Source organism: Scleropages formosus, chromosome 2 (genome assembly GCF_900964775.1).
Source record: "Scleropages formosus chromosome 2, fSclFor1.1, whole genome shotgun sequence".
NCBI lineage: Eukaryota > Metazoa > Chordata > Actinopteri > Osteoglossiformes > Osteoglossidae > Scleropages > Scleropages formosus.
In genome coordinates, this window is record NC_041807.1 from 20,764,613 (window position 1) to 20,783,748 (window position 19,136).

The window sequence follows — 19,136 nt, forward strand, 5'->3', positions numbered from 1 at the left end:
CCAGCCCCCCGTTCAGCCCCCGGTCCAGCCCCCGTTCAGCCCCCGGTCCAGCCCCGCAGTCTAACGCCGTTTTTCAGCCGTTCGTTTACCAGAACATATTTGATGTGTTTGTCGAGTGCCGATTCTTTACCACATGTCCATTTACTGAAGTTACACTCCAAAGTCTTAAGAAAGGGTTACAAGCGATAGGCCCGTTTTGTTATCTGCCACAAAAATTGATAATACTGTATGATATAAACCCCACAACGTGGGTATTATGTGTTTCTTTCGTGCCAAAATTATTATGTAATGCAGTCAGTGAAGCACTAAAAAAATTGTACAAAAAAATAGCACTTGTTCATTTTAGGTATGCCTGCTGCGTGTTTAATTCTAGAACATAAGAGAGGGTTAAGAAACAGAAAAGAAGACAGAAACAAGGACACCCCGGAAATGTGTCCAATGGACCAATAGCTCTTTCTTTGTTCAGAGGAACCCCGGTTTGACACCATTGACCTCGGCGGCGTTTCAGCGCTAAGCGCTATGCTCTATGTTGTGGACGCGTCCTTCAGCCGCAGGGCCGTCGCCTCCTTTTCTCCAAAGCACCGTGGAGATGCTCGGTCCTTACTTTGGAACACATCTTGTAGGCCTCACAAGGGCTTCGGGGGAGGAAAAGTCAAAATGGTGTCGGGGGGCTGCTCCCGCTAAGGCCTTGGAGGCAGCAAAGGAGAGTTTTGGGAGCAGGTGACTGAACAGCTGTCAAAACCAGTGACCACATGTGGAGTGAACAGATGAGCTTCATTTCTAACCCAAAGGGCAAAAACTCATTTGGCCATTTTGGACAGATCTTAGCTAAACGTGTAAGAAAACAAGCAAGCAAACACCAGCTGTAATAATGCAAAGAACGGTAAAAATTACAAAACCCTTCGAACGTAATATTAATGACTCGACCACAAAGACATGTTTTCACGGTTAAATGCATTTTGAACAACAAGAGTTCGGGAGTGTGAAGTGAAAAGAGCGCAGCCCATGTTCGAGAGGGAAACGGTCCATTCAGCATTTGGCGTAAGCCACGGCCCGGTCGGTGAGTTCCTTCCTGATGTCGTCGGCTTTCTGCAGCAGTTCGTCCACTTCCACCGCCTTCTCGTTCTTTACCCGGAGCAGCTGGACGATTTTCGTCTCCAGATCTAGAAGAGCAATAACAAAGCAGTCAAGACACTTTGTGGAGAAGTGTCAGATAAACAAATAAATATTTATCAATGAATAGTACTGATGCAATGAAGGATGAAGTAATGTGGAGAGTTATTGAGGGAATGTCTGCAAGACCGTCTTGTGTTTTCCAATTTCATACCAGTTTCTGTTTGCCAAAACAAGTTGTACAATGGACTTGATACGCTGAAAGTCTCACCTCGGTTATTATTATTGATCTTTATGTAGATAACACCTTTGTCCAAGGTGACTTGCGTTTAAAATTTCAATCTACAATTGAACAAGCTACACTTATTTACTCAATAATATAGAAAACTTTATTACTGTACAAACTCAAGCAAAGCACCTTCCTCACTGGTATTACAGTAAGAGTGGGATTTATGATGGAAACCTTCACAATTACAAGGTAAACGTTACAATTACTATGCCACTATAATATGCCACATGCTGCCTGTAAGGAAGATTTGAACCAACAACATGAGGATGTCTACGACTACATTTGTGCAGCTCACCATTTATCATTTTATGGCTATAGGTTATGATTAATCTCGAAACACACTGATGGTTGACACCATCTCTGAAAATATTTCAGCTGAACATCAGTTACCTTCAATCTGGGTCATTTTGTCTTTCACTTCTTTTGCAATGTTTTCTGCTTCCATCATGATGTTTTTCAGTCTCTCATCCACCAGTTCCTTTGTGCCATTGTCCTTCTTCTTCTCCAGTTCTTGAAAGAGGGTGTTCACCTCATCAAGGAGCTGTGAAAGGAGCACAGAAAGGATATCACTGAAGAGGAAGACCAGGTGGGAGCGTGGTTTGCTCAACTACTTCTTCAGTATATGCTGTGGTGACCATGATCAGCTCTACTGCATTCAAACAGTGTTACTGGGCTCCTGGCCTAAGGACTGGACAAGAAGGGAGTGTGGCGTCTTGTTTCTACTTCACCGTTTTCGTGGCCGTTGCGTTCTTCAGGGCCAAATCGGCAGCAGCCTTCGCTTCCTGTCCTTGCAGGCGATTCATCTCCGTTTTGTTCTTCAGCACTTCAACTTGCTCCACTAAGTCTTTGATTCTTGACACATTAAGAACCGTCTCTGTGTCATTCAGTTTCGCATTCATCTGTGAAGTATTTTTTAAAATCAGGTCCAGATTTGCATCATTTCTACCTTTATAAAGTTGAAAAGGAATAACAAAATAGAACACATCATTATAATATTATACCTTTACCTCTTCAAGTTGTTTGGTTGTGCTATTTATGTTGTTCTTGGCATTCCCCAAATACCTGCTGACATTATCTTGTATGTCCTCTGCATCTTTTAAAGCTTTCTTAATTCTGCTGACGTCAATGGATCGAGTCTTGTTCCTTGGAATGAGAGTGTTACGTTACATTTTGTTCTTAAAATGTGGAAGATCCATCAAACTGCTTTATCACATGTGAACAACTAAAGCATTTCACATGTGGAAAACTGGAATAGTGACAAAGAGCAAACACTGTGCTATGAGTGGATGTGTGCGAATGTCTGTGTGTGGAAGCTCTGGTTTGTATGTAAATAAATTTCTGGTACAGCTGGGTTCGTACTGGACCTCCTTGGCCCTCTGCAACAGGTCTTGGGCAGTTCTAGCATCTTCTCGCAATCGCTCCAGATCCTCCAGGAGCTTAGTGCTGTTGACCAGGATGCTCCGGATCTTGTTGATCAGGTCCCTGATTTCCTCTGGAGAGCTCGGCAGTTGGATGGCAAGGACCGCTGTGGCCACCATCTCGATGTCCTCTGGCTTGACCATCTCATCTGTGGGCAGAACCTTGTAATCGACTTGTACCAAGCCATTAAGGAGTAACCTATACACCCCAATACACCCATCCCTCGCCTAATGCTATTAATGTGCTGTCTCTCCTTTGGGCAAAGTCCAATTGTGAGGGGATAAAATTACCATATGTGAGTGTCACAGTTACCTTCAGACTCAAACTCTTAAATCACAAGTGCTTTATTAACGACAGTGTAAGGGTATGTGTTATGAAAGCTGTTTTTATTATTTAAATAGCTAAGTTACATTATTCATTTAGCAGTTTTGCAGACTGACTGAATTTTGTATCAGTCCTCCAAAGCATATCACTCATTTACTCAATGTGGAGATTTACCATCACAAGTGCGGGGGCTGTGATGGTGGTCAGTGTTGGGAAACAGTGACAGAAGGAAGCTCTCCTCCGCTACATTGGGAAACCGTGAGAGCCAAAGCCTGAATGTCCAATCCTAGTAAAGATGAGTTTATTGTCTTCAATGAACAAAGTGCATTTCGTAAGCTTGTTCGCATTTACACTATGGGAAACAAATGAGTATGGATTATGGAAATGTTTCATGTTTGGAAACTAATTAATTACTTTGGTATTTGTCGACATTTGCCACATAGAACATCTATCACTTTCCACACATTTCAGTTACACAGACAGTGATCTGGGGAAATTTCTTGAATATTTCTTAATATCATAATCATTTGTGAACCGCATTATCAAAATACCTCCATCCAGTGTACTACGCAGCGTGTTTCACATGCTGTGTTTGCGAGGTAGACTCCAAAGTTGGGGCTATTAATAATGAGGGAGCGAATGAAAACATAGCATAAAAAGCACGAAATAATAGCTTTTGTTGAAAATATATAGCACTACGCAGTGCCTGTGAGGTGCATGTAAATATGGAAAAAAAATCAAGTCACAGTGGTGCTGCACTGGGAAGCACAGCAAGGTGAGTGGTTCAACACTAATTTATACCTTCACCGCACCTGTAAGGAAGTCCTTCACTTGCTTTATCAAATCCTTGGTGTTATTTTTTTCTCTTTCAAACTTTTCCAGGTTCCTGTCAATCTTCTTCTTCAGTTCCTCCGCCTTTGACTTTGTGTCCTGTGACTTCTTTTTGGCCTCCTGGATCTGCAAATAAAGCAGGAAGGTTTTTGGAGTGCGACTGTCCACTAAGTGTCACACCCATTAAAACTCACAATGCAGAGAGAGAGACAAAAGAGCACCTTCCTCTCCGAGTCGCTGAGGCTGAGGAGCACACGGGTGATGCCACTCTTGGTCTGCTCTGGCAGCTTCGTAACATTCTGGCCAACCAGCACACCGGCAGTGCAATTAGGACCGCCGCAGATTTAAGTGGTGGGGCGAACAGAATCTCATGTTCGTTAAGCATCACACACACAACAGCAGCCGGGATAACGTGAAATGCAGGCAAACAAGTACAACAACAAATAAACAGCGACCATTTAGTGTCACTGGGTAAGTAACACAGACATGAAAGAACCACGAATGAACTTTGAGAGTGGATCTAGCACCTTGATTATCCTGTGTATAAATAGCCTACACTGGAAAATACAACAATCCCTCCACTAACGAAATGAATCCATTCCCAAAAATAGTGTGAATACCGAAATGTCCGATATTGAATGTCTATTTCCCATTACTGTATTTTAAACATCACAGGAAACCAACAGGAAAAGGCCAATGGTACAATAGCGCCAACGACGGTATGTTACTGCACTTCTGCTTTACTCACACAACCATGACATTTTTTTTTGGACACAGATAAATATGGTTATACTGATTTTTTGTTTGGGAAATTGAAAATTGTAAATCAAAAAAAAAAAAGAGATATTAAATCCAGGGACGCTTGTACGGTGAGCCCCACAGCTCTGTTTTATTCTGAAAAATGAAGCAGGTAATCATTAGAGATTCACAGCATATACACTTATTCCCTGTTCATGGATCTTAATTCATTCCTCAGAACGGACTCAATATTGAAAAGCCACAATATTAAATTATTTATTCCATTTTTTCTTTTGCAGAAAATCCCAACTTTGCCCAAAGCCCAAATGATGCCTAATGTCATAAGGTAAAAGTTTTGCAACATTATAGTAGAATGGATAACAATTTATAAAAGTATTTTGTTTTTTCTTTTTTTCTTTTTTTTTTAATTTAATTGTGCCCGGAAAGCTTTTTTTAAAAAATCCCACACATATCCACAAATTTTTATTTAAATCAAATTATTAATATTTGTGGACCAGATACATGAAAAACTGACTACTGGACACCGAATAAAGGAAAATGTGTGTACAATACATGCAAAATGGCCTGATGATATAAAACATAACTATTATAAAATGCCATCCCATAAAACATACATCTCACCACACACACACACACACACACACACACACACACACACACACACACACACACACACAAAAGTACCCTAGAAACATGGATTCATACTCACCTCTTCATAGAGATTGGTGACATTCAGGGCCTTCACCTTCCTCTCCAGAGCGTCCCAGTCCTCCACAAGCCGGCTGTCCAATTTGTCTTTTGCCTCCTTCCTCTTCTGCCTGGATGCGGCCAGCATGGCCTTCGCATCTTTGCACTGCTCCTCTGCTTCCTTGACCTCCGCATGGTACTTCCTGATCTTCCGCAGGGCCTCTGGTTGGTCAGCAGCATACACAAGTGTTACTCACTCAACTGTACATTACACAGGTTATGAGGTCTGAGGTAAACCGTGTTTTTTACCTCAATAACAATGGTTCAACCAGGAAACATCCGACTGAACTTTACCTTCCAACACCTTGAGGTCTCCGTATTCATTGGGCTTCACTTTTTCTAGTTTTCCCAACAGTTTGTGGAACTCATTTCTTATGTTGTCAATGTGAGTGTTCAGAAGCGGAGACGTGTCGAATATTATGTGAGGATCGATAGCGTCTCTGAATGTTCTGCCAAAAAAAGGGCCGAGAGAAGGTATAAAATTATTTTGTTGCACTAACTTCATTAGAATACATCTCGATTAGTTTTAACCTAATTTGCATTTAGCTGAAAGCACTATTCATTTTACAAGGTCACTTATGGCACCTTGATACCCTTTGAATACAGAAGCTTACCGGAATGGTGAACACGACCATTGAAAAAATCTGGTCTAATTGGTCCTGTTGTTTCCTTGTGAAATCACAACCTAGACGTTATAAATGTAGGCTGATAACTCTTATGTACTTGGCAAGGAACTACACCTAAAATCCCCCTATAAATACAGGATGAGGATGAGCGAAGTTTTTAAAGCTCTATCTGCAGCGACGGCAGCGACAGGCAACCATACTTGATTTGTTCATAGAGCTTTTCGGTCATCTCGGTCTCAGCAGTGGGGTCCCTGATCAGACTCCTAATATTGTCCAGCATGGCATCCAGCTTATTCAACCAAGGGCTGTAGCTGGGGTGCAGCTGGGGATCTTGCTGCTTGACCACGGCGGAGATTCTCTCGACCTGGCCTTGCAGCATGGTCACATTTTCAGCCCACAGGTTCCAGCAGTCGTGGCAGATGGCGCAATCTGGGAAGGGGGGCCCGTGTCCTGGGGCGCACTCACTGCACAAGGAGCCAGCCACGCCAGGCCGACAGAGGCACTCGCCTGTGTGGTGGTCACAGGATGGTCTCGCGGTGCCGTCCACGTTACAGTCGCAAGCTGTAGACAGAGCCCCAGCAGGGCGAGGGGGATGGAGGAAGGTTGCTGTTGTGAGTCCAACTGCCAGGTGAGGAGCATAGCCTGAATTATGAAGTTTTGAACCACCCAGCTCAGCCCCAAGCACCTGACCACCACCAGCACCAGCACTCACAGATGCACTGCAGGTCAGGAGTCTGGAAAAAGTTTTCCCCGCACTCATCGCAGTGCCTGCCACCAAACTCCAGGTGGCAGGGACACTGACCGGTGACCTGCACACAGAGCAGCACAGAGCGGTCACGAGGGGTTCTGCATCTCCTTCCTCACACCAGCCACCAGGAGTCTCATGTTCTGTCCCACCTTGTCACATTGGTCACTGAGTGACTGTGAAGGGTGGCAGTCACACGGCTGGCAGCCCGCCTCGCTTGCAAAGCCCCAGAAGCCTTGTTGGCACTCGTCACAGGAGATGCCTGCCACGCCGGGCTGACAAGGGCACTGCCCGCTTGACTGCTGGCATAGGCAGGAGCCCCCCGGGGAACACATGTTGATCTCAGTTCCTCGGGGGTCACACCTACATTCTGAACACCACAACAGCAGGGTGAAACATGGCTGTCAGTGCAGTGAATATCATAGACACAGGTATTAATATACTTCGCTCCCTGCTGCCCAGGAAATAGTTACTGTCAAGTGACACATGGTACCTCTGCAGTTGTGAGCCAGCGCATTGCCATAGTAACCAGGTTCACAGCTCTCACAGGCAGAGCCATAGGTGTGGTGCAGACACCGGAGACAAGTGCCTGTTACGGGGTCACAGGAGTCCCTGTCCTGTGGGTCAGTGTTGTTGTTGCACTGGCACTCCTGGCAACGTGCTTCTGGTAATGCCAGGTTTCCATAGAAACCAGAGGAACAAACATCGCAGCGAGGACCTGACAGGAGGGAGAGGAAAAGCAGACCTGGTATAACAACCTCTGTGGGACCAAATACACACAGAGAACCCTATTCCTTTTCAGAGTTTGGTGTAAACGGTGCCTGAGGTGTGGACCAGACCTGAGTGACCGGGTTCACAGTGGCAGAGCACATGCAGGGAGTTTGGGTCTTTGCTGCAGGACCGGGCAAAGAAGCGTCCGCTGGCTTTCGTGTCAGGACATAGGCATGGCTGACATGGCTCCCCGAGGGCAAGGTTGCTATAGTAACCATCCACACACCTGGTACACACACACCACATGCTTGCATCAGCGGCTGGAACAGAAGCAACATGAGACTGAAGGAACTGATTAATTGATCACGCCCAGGGTGGCGAGTGAAGAGTAAACAGCAGTGGTCCTGTGCCTGTCACAGTGCGGTCCAGCGGCGTGGTCCCTGCAGTCCACACAGGCTCCAGACACTGGGTCACACAGGTCAGCAAGCCCGTTGCATTGACACGGTCGGCACAGTGGGAACCCAAAGTACCCTGGACGACAACGGTCACAGCGTTGACCCGACACTTCCGGGCGGCACGCACACTGACCTGATGCCTGGTCACACATCTCCAGGAAAGACCCACGAGGGTCACAGTTACATGCTGTGAAAACAGGAAGGGCAGCACCTAAGCGGCCTAGACACAGCTCCAGTTTGGTGCACAGAGACAATGACGTGCACAGTCACAGTGAGGAACAGGGCACCTTGGGAGTGTCAGCTAAATTAAGAAAGTTTAAACTACTTACTATTATTACTAATAGTTCGTAGAGCTGCGCAAACCAAACCGAAGCGACACATGGTAAGTACCTTTACTGAGGATACTAATGCAGGGGAAGCAATTCAAAACTGGATAACTTGAGACGGTGCTTCTAACCACTATGTCACCTGCTGCCCCTTAGGAAATCAGGCAAAGTCACTGATGATGTTGCTAATGGGTTTTTACTGTACTGAGGTGCAAGGGGTAAACCAGGAGACAGCAGCACGTAACTGATCCATGGAGCTCGTTTCAAATGAGAGGCTACCCTGCGCTACCCTGTGACACATGGGGTGTGTGTGCTAAGGCGCAAACAAGGGGAGAGAGCGAGCGAGACACACATACGTTTGCAGCCGTTTGGACCAAACCCAAACGTGTTGGGTGCACAGGTGTCACAGCAACGGCTGATCACATTGGGTTTGCAGTTGCACTGTCCTCCGAATTTACTGCAGGATTGGCTGTAAGAGCCTATGAGATTACACCTGCAGGCTGTTCTCTCACACACACACACACACACACACACACACACAATGCACAGACACAGGAACAGGAAAACATAGACACAGGTACACAGAAAAAGGAATACGGGAATATAGGAATCAGTGTGCACACAAATAACTAAAAAATATAAAATCAATCTGTATTATTAACAGAATTCAGAAGTATAACATTACAAATATCACACGGTTGTCAGTTACACATCCCCAACTGCCTCATAAGTGCACCGACTCCAAGTTACAGATTTTTGAAGAGATGCGGCTGTTGAATTCAGTACCTCATTAGAGTAAGCGGTTTATAAAACATTAATACATTGCACCTTTCCCAACTGAGAACAGAGATGAGTGAAGAACGGGACCATACCCACAGCACCGTTGTGGATGAGCGCTGACATGCTGACAATAAGGTCCTTGCACACCTCTGGAAGGATCCGGGGCCCGAGCTGCGAGGCGACCTCCAAACAGCGGTACCGCTCAAACTCTTCCAGTTTTGTTTCCGAGCAGAAGCTCGGCAGGGACTCCATCCTTGGGATCAAACCCATCTAGAAGGCAAATGTCTTCAATCGAAAGAGGTCATAAACTGGACAGAAAGGAGAAATACAGGCACTGACATCCGCTCCTTATTGATTTCCAAAAACTAGTGCCGGGGGCAACAAGAGCAACCTTACTGAGTCAATGAGGATGTGCGAACTGTGCTTTGGATCCAGGTTGCCTTGTTTCTCAAAGATGGTATCAACATAGTACAGCGCATCATCTTCGAGACATATGGGTGTTTCCAGCAGGGCCATCCTGGACACAAACCACAGCAAAGTGTGTCAAATCTTACCTTACCTTGTTACTGTGATGCTGCGTGGGGGGTTATGGTGAGATAACGCACTGATCTACTTCGTGTTCATTTTGGTGAAGATCAAACGCTTCAAGATGAACCAGTTTTCAGTTTACAGTACAGGAGTCTCACCTGCTGGATCCTGGCAAGGTCACAGCGGTGTCCGCCGGGTCGTTGGCACACCTCCTCTTAGCAGTTGACGTTCTGGGAATGACTTTCACCTTTGCTGTCCAGGTGTCTGAAGACTTGAAGCAGAGTTCCACACGTATCAGTGCGCTCAGAAGTTCAGACCGCTCAGAAACTGGGACTCAGGGGTCTTACTGGAGCAGCCACACCCACCTCGGGCTCATAGCGGAGAACCAGGTAGTAGTCAAGGGCCACGGGCAGGTTGTTCACCGTAAACCTGAGCCCAGCCCCGTGCTGCACTCGTACGAATCCCGGTCCAGTCCAAGTGACGGGTTGCCCCGGGATCCGCTGACGGGGTATAATCTGCAGCGGCGAGCCCGGGTACAAAGGGATGGATGTCTGGAAGAGAACAGGATGCGATGGTTATGCAGTCACTGTCACTTAGCAGGTCCCAAAGCAGGCGTTTTGGCGCCCACCATCACCTGCTCCTGCCTTCTCTTTCGGACACGGCGCTTGGTCAGGACGAACTTCCCGTCACGGAATTGAAAGTCGTAGCCTCGGTCCCGGAAGAACTGCTCGCACCTGGGGAGGCCAGTGGGGTTTACCTGAGGAGCAGGTTGACCTGGTCAGGTTATGGGCCAATGGTCTACGGTCACGCCAATTTAGAAAGAAAATGTCCTATGAGAAACACTGCAGGAAACCGCTTGTGTCGCAAAGATCACATATCAGTAAAGTTTCACATTCAAACAGATATGAAAGATGTTACTGAACCTTCAGGTAAGACACTAGTCTTGTACTCGTCTCAATTTTTCCGTTTTTCTTTTGTGATAAGTAAAAATAGATGTGCAGGGTGGCACAGCAGGTTTGGTCAGGTCCTGCTCTCTGGTGGGTTTGGGGTTCGAGTCCTGATTGGGGTGCCTTGTGATGGACTGGCATCCCATCCTGGGTGTGTCCTCTCCCCCTCCAGCCTGGCGCCCTGTGTTGCCGGGTTAGGCTCCGGCTCGCCGTGACCCCGCTTGGGACAAGTGGTTTCAGACTGTGTGTGTGTGTGTGTGTGTGTGTATGTCTTTTGGCCAGTCTGAAATCATTAACAGAGAGGTCTAAAACTATGAGCACAGACTCATTAATAAGTGTTCCACACGAATACTGCCAGAGTGTGATTTTACCATGTTTCCCCTTAACTGACAGCAGCGCGACACGTGTGCATCTGACATACTGCACATCTGGTGACAATCACACGCCACCTACCAAGGACTGTGCGCTGCCCTGCAGGGGGGCCGCAAGCTCTGCCTCGTACAGGTAGAAGTCGAGCGGGGCCAGGAAGTAGCCGAGGGCCGGGTCTTTGCACCGTGGGCCCACTATGTTGGGACGGCATGGGCACTGCCCATCCAGGGGGTTGCACCTGCACACCAGGAGGAAATCCAGGTTAGCAGGAAGAATTGTCGTCATCAAGCCTGTCTGAGTAATGTTCTGACCCACTTCGGTCATTTGTTTTTTTTTCGTAATTTTTTTTTTAGCCCCTTAATATAACAGAATCACTTAAAATGTACTGTCTTCTTCCGCCTCAGTGTAATTTAATCCAGAAAAAATTAAGGATCCTCATAAATCAAAAACGTAATTACCATCAGTTTCAATGATAATTTTTATGTTTTCAAGCTCCAAAACTGACAGCAATTTAAATTAAAATGTCACCAAATACCATTAAAATGGACACAATTATATCAGTAATGAACATTACTTAGTACAACATAACATGGTAGTTTCCCTCATTAATTACTATATAATACTGTATGACTGTCTACCTGCACTCATTCAGTTGCACAATATTTTTTTCTTCAGTAAATAAAAATCAATGAAAACACTGTACATGAAGTGACACTCAGTGGGCATGGTTTGGACAGTCCAACTGGGGACATGATCACTGAGATTATAACAAGTGAAAGTAGCAAACAAAGGCTGACTGGGAGTGACAGCTGCAGCACGACACAAACTATCACTGAGAAAAAGAGATCATGGTCGCTCTGGTTTCCACACATCTGACAGGAGGTGCAAAAAATCCAAGTTTGGTTCTTATAAGGGGGGCGTGGTGGCGCAGTGGGTTGGACTGGGTCCTGCTCTCCGGTGGGTCTGGGGTTCAAGTCCCGCTTGGGGTGCCTTGCGACGGACTGGCGTTCCGTCCTGGGTGTGTGCCCTCCCCCTCCAGCCCTGTGTTGCTGGGTTAGGCTCCGGCTCCCCACGACCCCATATGTGACAAGCGGTTCAGATGGTGTGTGTGTGTGTGTGTGTGTGTGTGTGTGTGTGTTTCTTATAAATGTGGGACAAAAAATACCTCATTAGCCAAAGTAGGGCTGTTAAATGAAACTCCTTCTAAACTCAAATTCTTGTACCTCGAATGTGCTTCGGGGTGCCTGTACAATGTATGCAGTGACGTACACTGTGGTGACATATCAGAATATTCTGGTACCCCTCACCTGCTGTCCTGGGATCCGCCGATATCACAGTCGCACTGCAAGCAAGAGTGTACCGTGTTCCCAAGACCCCAGTAACCTGACTGCAGAGACAGATGGGAGATCTGTGTCAGCAGGAGTTCGCGCTCCAGGCAAACAACAACCGTCGTCGTCAAGGAAACAGGACCTACCACGCAACGGTCACACATGGGACCCGTGGCAAAGGGCTTGCAGAAACACTGTCCGGTCACAGGATCACAGGGGTAGGGGGTCTCCACGCTGCCCAGGGGGTTACATCGACACGCTGAGGGGACGAGACACAGAGAGAGAAAGATCCGAGTTTGAACTTGAGCTCGACTCGAGCACAATGTGGAGTTTGGGCTCTGGTGCACCAGGTGGCGCGGTGCTTAGAGCCTCCACGTCTGGACTTTGAGAACCCAGGTGAGAATCCCACATCCTGCCAAAGTAGCGCCGATCAACCCTGAACAGATGCAGTAAAAATTACCCTGCTGTATAAATGGGTCAGTAATTTTGACTTGGTGCAGGTGCTCATGTTCTACTTTTCCCTTCTGTTCCTCGTCTTTTCGTTCTTTTCCCATCTGAGGCGTCGAAAGGCCATTGCCTCTGAGCGAACTGTTTATTTTGACTACGTTCTTTGTTGGTTTGTTCAGTTCAGTTTCGTACACACGGGCAGGAAGAACCGCGAGCCTCGCCAGTCCAGTCTGTGACATCACAGTGACAGACAGAGGATGTCTCAGACCAGATGTGCATTGCAAGGAACACAACAGGGTTTGAGATGTACCACATGTCCGAAAGCCTCCCGCGCAACAGAAAAAACCTTCTTCTGTAACACGTTTTCTGAACGTCTCCCTTTGAAAGGACTTTTGAAGCACAAACAGAGGTGCTTGCGTACAACGCACAGGTGATTGCACAGGTGAGTCCGGACAGCAGATGACACAAGCGGATCTCGGGCCTAATTCCATGCGCATGAGAGCGGTCCTTACCGGTGCAGCCGTCGGGGTTCTCCCTGCTCAGACCGTAGAATCCGTGGCGGCACCTGTCACACCGGTCGCCCTCCACGTGTCTCTTGCAGACGCAGTGGCCCGTCCCAGGGTCACAGGGCCCTCCGACCAGCGACCCGACTGGGTCACAGTCGCAGGCTAGAGGCGCCCGGCCAAGCAGCAGCAGGAGAACAGGAGGGGGTCCAGGGAGTGGAAGCGCACAGGTGAACGTGGTCAGGAGAGGACTGACATTGACAGCTACCGCGCACCGAGCCGGTCCCTGACATTTGACCTCATTAGATCTATTCCTTGTTTTGAGAACATCTGAATTTTGGAACTTCACTTTTGCAAATGTGTTGAATTCATACCTTTCAAAGTGATTTATGATCAATATTTTTTCCCGCATGTAAACAAGGTACACAAGCAAACGTGACGGCTGCGAAGGACAGAGGAGTCACTCACGGACACAGGCATCCGGGTCATTCTGGACCCGCCGAGGGTCCCGGTAGTAGAAGGGGCGGCAGCGCTCGCAGTGAACGCCAACGCGGTTGTTCCCACACTCATCACAGACACCTCCGCTGACCTCCCCGGTCGAGATGTACCGCGCCATGTCAAAGTGACACCTCTCCGAATGCCCGTTGCAGTTGCACTCTGGGAAGGGAAGGAAAACGGGAACGCTTTCTACACTTCGTGAAGATTGAGTACCACACAAAGTGCCCTTTACTGCTCTTATGTTGCGTTTCACCGCATTACGGCCACAGAAGCGCATTACTCTTGCAGGGGTGCGGGTCCGAGTGTCCTGCCGGCCTCCAGGGGGAGTCATTGTACAAGTCCCGGCAGCGCTCGCAGTTGCTCCCCGCGGTGTTGTGCTGGCAGACACAACGGCCGTGTACCTGAGGAGAACACCACACAGCTCGAACCCTTACCGCCCACGTAGCTGTGTGCGCTCGCTACCAGGCAGCCATTCCAATAATAACAAATGTCATCTCCCACCATGCCTGGCTCCGCGACCACGTCGCCTCTCGGGCTGTCCACGGGCACACACTGGCTGGCGTGGCCGTTGCAGAAGCAGGTGCCGCGCACCACCATCTCGTACAGCGCGTAGTAGTATTTGTCCTGGGGGTTCCTCCTCCGGCGCCCCAGCAGCGTGTCGCCCAGCGTGAGGAGGCGCGTGAAGTTCACACGCAGGTTCGTCATGGTGATGAGCTCTAGGGGAAAACGCCCCAGTGATGGAGTTGAGACACACGACACTGACGCTGCTTTCGCTAAGTAGGGATAGGGCTCAACGCGGGACCGATCCCTTCAACATGACAAATTGCACCAACCTTGTATCTCAGGAGAGTACAGGTCGTTTATCTGGAAGGTCGGATCCAGGGCTTTCAACACGACCTACACAAAATTCGGAGCTGAAACCACTTCCAGCCCACATGTGTCCGGTGACACATGCAGCAGAAGCGGACATGAGCGGCTCAACAGCTGAAAAGGGTCGATGGAGGAGTCGTGGCCTTCGAACGAGAATCCTCCTCCACGCCCTCAAGATGTACCTCTCCACCCGTGGAAGGCTCCGCCCCAGAGTATCGGGTGTCACAGACGACATCTCCCACGCTACTTCCTGCCCCCACCGGGACCCCAGGGAACGAGGAGCCACAGTCCTCTGCGAAGTAGCGGAAGACCGTCCACGTCCTGCCGTTGTCTTTGGACCTTTCCACCAACATGGCAGAAGGACGGAAGCTCTTTGAGGAAACACACATTTGTCGTTATCATTTGGCGAAAAGCAAAAAGCACAGGTCACTCAACCACTTTAAGATCCATCCCATGGCGAATTTATTAATTAAGAGGAATTCGGGACGACGGCTCTGTGGGAAGGCACATGGCTACCTTGAAGGTCAGCACCAGGTGGCTGAACTGGAACACAGTTTCCAAATCCAGCTGAATGCTGACTTCATGAACTCCTGCAACACACACACACACACACACGTTTGTTAGACACTCCACGGGTTTAGCGGCACTGCAATGCCAGCATGGTGCTTTCTCAGTGGAAAAGTACCGTTTTCTGACTGCCACCACTTCATCCTGCGTTCGGGGTCAAAGGTCGTGATGACATTTTCAATCCGATGACTGCGGGGATTCGTGTAGCGATTGTATGGTTGTCTGGAGTCACAGCTGAAGCATTTCTTCTCATCCTTAAGGAAGAAAACGTGGGAAGTTGGCAGACTTTACCCAAAGAACATGACTGATGTATTAGGAAGTAAATAAAGAAAAGCTCTGACAGTTGTAGGGAGAGGAATACAGTACATCACAGGGAAGTAAAAGACAAACACAACTTAGTAGAGTCATGAAAACGCGCACAGAAATTCTTCTCGTGAAAGAAGGCGTGTAGGAACATGAAACGAGAAATATTCACCTAATCCAAATAAAGCGCTGAGGACTTAAGGGCCAGAAGTTTCTTTTCCAGTCTCACTGTCAACTCTTGTAACAAACACTTTGGTTCCATGTATATTATATATAGAGCCAATAGTGTGTGTGTGTGTTTGTGTGTGTGTATACACATTGTCTTTCACAAAGACTTTGAGAGATTTCAGGGAGGGGGCCGAGCACTGCGGAATAAATCAGCCCACGGTATTTTCGATGAACAGCGCGGTAATGAGCAGGCAGATGCAGACATGTCGGCCGAAAGTCTTGCTGGGGGAGCAGGACAGGCACTGAACTCCGGGTTCACAGAGCTGTCGTGAACATCGCTTGAGCTACCGCAACGCAGTCACTGCAGTGATTCCTTCTTCCTTTGGTTGCTGTTGTACCACAGAGCGTTGAAGCGATTTTTTCCAGATAGATGATGCAGGACCAAGCGTTCCGATGAGTAGGACGACATCCCATCTGAACTGACCTCCAAGTGCCCAATGATGCAGTAGTTCTGCGGTCCATCCAGCCCGCACGTCGAGGTCGCCGAAAGCCGACCGCCTCGGCCCACCATGAGGTCACCGAGCTGGGGGTGACAGGAAGCGGTGGGGCACTTGTCCTGAGAATAGACAGCCGCTGCGAGCCCTGGGCAGGATGACAGTGACACTCGGTGACACACGGTACATGGTCGTACACCGGTGAGGAATGCTGAACAAGAGGAACTGTTTAATATTTAGAGCAGTAGTTAGAAGTACAGGAACCCCCTTCAGTCTGGGCCTGGGGATCACAGGATCCCCTCAAAATTTCACTACCACATGACAGTTGTCTCTGACACAAGGCTTGTCACCTGTTTCTTTACATGTTTACTACAGCCTGCTGGACAAGAAGACAGTTCTTCTCACACCGTGTTGCATTTTTCCGCTCTCCTTTTACAACCCCATATTTTTTAAATAATTTTGACATTATATGTACACATATATATAAAAATCAAGATAAATATATAAATCATTTCTATAAAAGAAATACATATAAAAATCATTTATTCTCACAGATTTAATGAAACATTTGTATTTAGATCTACCTGCATGCAAATCATCTAAAAATGTTTAATTTCATCCAATATCCTACCACTGAGGGGAAAAGGTATCAGTGATTGGCTGGTGCAAAAAATATGAGGATGCCTTCCAATTCCAAAAATATTATGTTATGTAGTTGAGAGTTGTTTAAACATTCACATTTTTTCCACATGCTACGAATATAACACAATACTCCTATATGGCTATGACCTTGTGAATTTCATCTCTTGACTTCATAGAAAAGGTTTAGGAACAAAACATTTATAACGTCTCCACCCAGCATGTACCCCTTTTCACACCCTAAGCTTCCTGGATAGATTATGGACTTCCGGAACCCTGCACTGGACAAGCAGCCATGGGTAATGAATGAATGAATGAATGAATCTATTGAATGTTCCAATTTGGAGGCCTCCATTTACCAACTATCACAGCTGCATAGTTTTTACTGGATCATTTTAAAGTAAGTGCCTCACTTGCAGGTGTTGCAAGCCAGAGCAGAACTCGAACCTGAGTGCAAGGTAAAGGCGCTAACTATGACACCTCCTGGTGCCCCTAAAATTTTAATCCAGTGTTTTTTTTTTGTTTTATTATTTTTCCACTGTTCAGTATTGCTGCAATGCTCTGAAAGGAGCACCATCAGGCTTACAGAGGAGCAGGAATGAAGAAACCTCCACGGCAGTCGGCGTGGACATTGCTGGAAGTAGGCAGTGCCTATGAGGACAAGAAAAGATCAGAACACAAATATCACTTCCTCCCCTTTTTCACATGGTCAGTAAGCTTTGCCCTCAGCAGTACTACCAGGCCAACAAAAGAGCGGAGAGATCCAACAACTGAGGATGATCACAAAGAGACTCCTGCATCTCATTTTATACAAAACCTGTGTTCCTAAAATACTATCACTGAAAACTGTCAAAAATCTTCACTGAACTGTTAATCATTAAGAGTTTCTGTCATTTGATCAGGGTACCACGCTCAACGCCCAGTTCTCACCCTGTATGTAAACAGACACGTTCTCATCTCTTTGGGTGAGTAATTCTTAAAAAGCAGTGTGGCGTGGAAAAGTAAGCGAACAGGTTCGCCTTTACATTTCTGAACGAAAGGATATTTCCCTCATTCGTGCAAAAGATTCAAGAATAACTTTTGTCATTGTTATAGAGTAACCTGAAGGACACCAAACATATAAGAGTAATGTAGTGTATAAGGCAGTAAATGCCACTGCTCCAGTTACCTTAGTGACATCACGAATTCTTCTGTTCCAGAACGTTGTCTTCGTCCTTCAAGTGGGCGACAGCAGCTACTCGAGCAAAAGGCAGTAGTGATTTCTACACTTTTTCAGAGCATTGTATATCTGATGAGACCCAGCCTTTCCACACCACAGCTGAATAGTAAACTGCAGCCACAAACTGTACACCACATAACAGTTCCCAGTAAATATTAAACTATATTTAAATATTAAACCCCATGCTTGGAACAAATTAGTTATTCATGGAAAAATCTAATGGAATTCAATTCCATTGTCTGGTAATGTTTTAACATTTTTAAGTTGGATGCTTTCAAAACAACCTTTTTACTGAGAGTCTACCTGTGGTTTTCCAGAACCAACTTCCTGGTGCTGCAGCAGCAACCAGTTATTTTGCATTACAGTAACTATCTCAGTTGACTTCTAGGAAATGCATAACATTCAAACAGCACAGTAAGCAATATTCTTCCATTGCCAAACAGCAAAAAGTGCACATCCACTGTAATCCATTATTCTTATGTCACCGAATTAATCGTCATCTTAAAAAATGTACTGCGGTAAATATGTGGCACCATGCAAAAATGTGAAAAAAGTGTGCGAGCAGTGCATTTCCTTGCATAATGTTGGAAACAACGAGGACTTCCATTTTTTTGGTCCTTACCTGTGCTGTTCTGTTTGCACCGTACTGGCATCGGGAGCTTTGGCGTGCAAAGACACACCTGGGCTCCTTTCAGCAGGCTGAAGAAATGTTGCCCCTGGGGCTGTGTGGGAGGACGAGTATTGAATTTCATTCAATCCTGACACATCCCCCAGTCTTTATGAACATCCATCTTTGGTACGATACACTGACACACGGAGACAGCGAGGGCCAGTCAGCCTTACCGGCCTTGGCTGTTTGGGGGCCTTAAGGAGGATGTTCGTTTTTAGGTTATCTTTAGCACACAAGCTTATTTTTCTCTCTGTAATGCTTAGAAGAGACAGCATGGAAACACTTTGAATTCAACTTTTTCTGCTTGACCACTTTTGAACAGTTCTATACAGAGCCATTAAAACATCCACAAATACAAATTCCTCTGTTTAAGATTTTGTGATATTGTGACCTGGTGCAAAAAGGTGACTTGGACTTTGGAGTTACAAACAAAACAAATGAAAAACTTCCGGTGTGTTCAA

General features: G+C 46.8%; 1 protein-coding gene across 4 annotated transcripts; it reads right to left on the reverse strand.

Annotated features, from left to right (window-relative positions):
• Window positions 1-355: 355 nt before the first annotated feature.
• lamb4 (laminin, beta 4) lies at window positions 356-18,665 on the reverse strand. 4 transcript variants are annotated; one of them, XM_029249913.1, is made up of 36 exons: window positions 18,628-18,665; window positions 17,955-18,020; window positions 17,373-17,437; window positions 16,138-16,295; window positions 15,301-15,436; window positions 15,132-15,205; window positions 14,798-14,986; window positions 14,579-14,642; window positions 14,247-14,461; window positions 14,026-14,146; window positions 13,716-13,904; window positions 13,257-13,412; window positions 12,444-12,556; window positions 12,277-12,356; window positions 11,054-11,207; window positions 10,288-10,410; window positions 10,019-10,204; window positions 9,812-9,924; window positions 9,522-9,642; window positions 9,218-9,395; window positions 8,702-8,845; window positions 7,975-8,206; window positions 7,693-7,850; window positions 7,347-7,571; window positions 7,006-7,223; window positions 6,821-6,917; window positions 6,309-6,669; window positions 5,777-5,931; window positions 5,445-5,644; window positions 4,198-4,275; window positions 3,958-4,102; window positions 2,762-2,969; window positions 2,410-2,545; window positions 2,131-2,301; window positions 1,793-1,943; window positions 356-1,163 (listed from the first exon to the last, which is right to left on the reverse strand). In XM_029249913.1, the coding sequence occupies exons 2-36, from the start codon at window positions 17,963-17,965 to the stop codon at window positions 1,030-1,032; spliced, it is 5,259 nt and encodes a 1,752-aa protein (XP_029105746.1). In that variant the 5' UTR covers window positions 17,966-18,020; window positions 18,628-18,665; the 3' UTR covers window positions 356-1,029. The 4 variants fall into 4 exon arrangements, with proteins under 4 accessions (XP_029105746.1, XP_029105747.1, XP_029105749.1 ...); XM_029249914.1 differs by lacking the exon at window positions 4,198-4,275; XM_029249916.1 differs by lacking the exons at window positions 356-1,163; window positions 1,793-1,943; window positions 2,131-2,301 and having other exon boundaries at window positions 2,436-2,545; window positions 2,767-2,969.
• Between the last annotated feature and the right edge of the window lie 471 nt (window positions 18,666-19,136).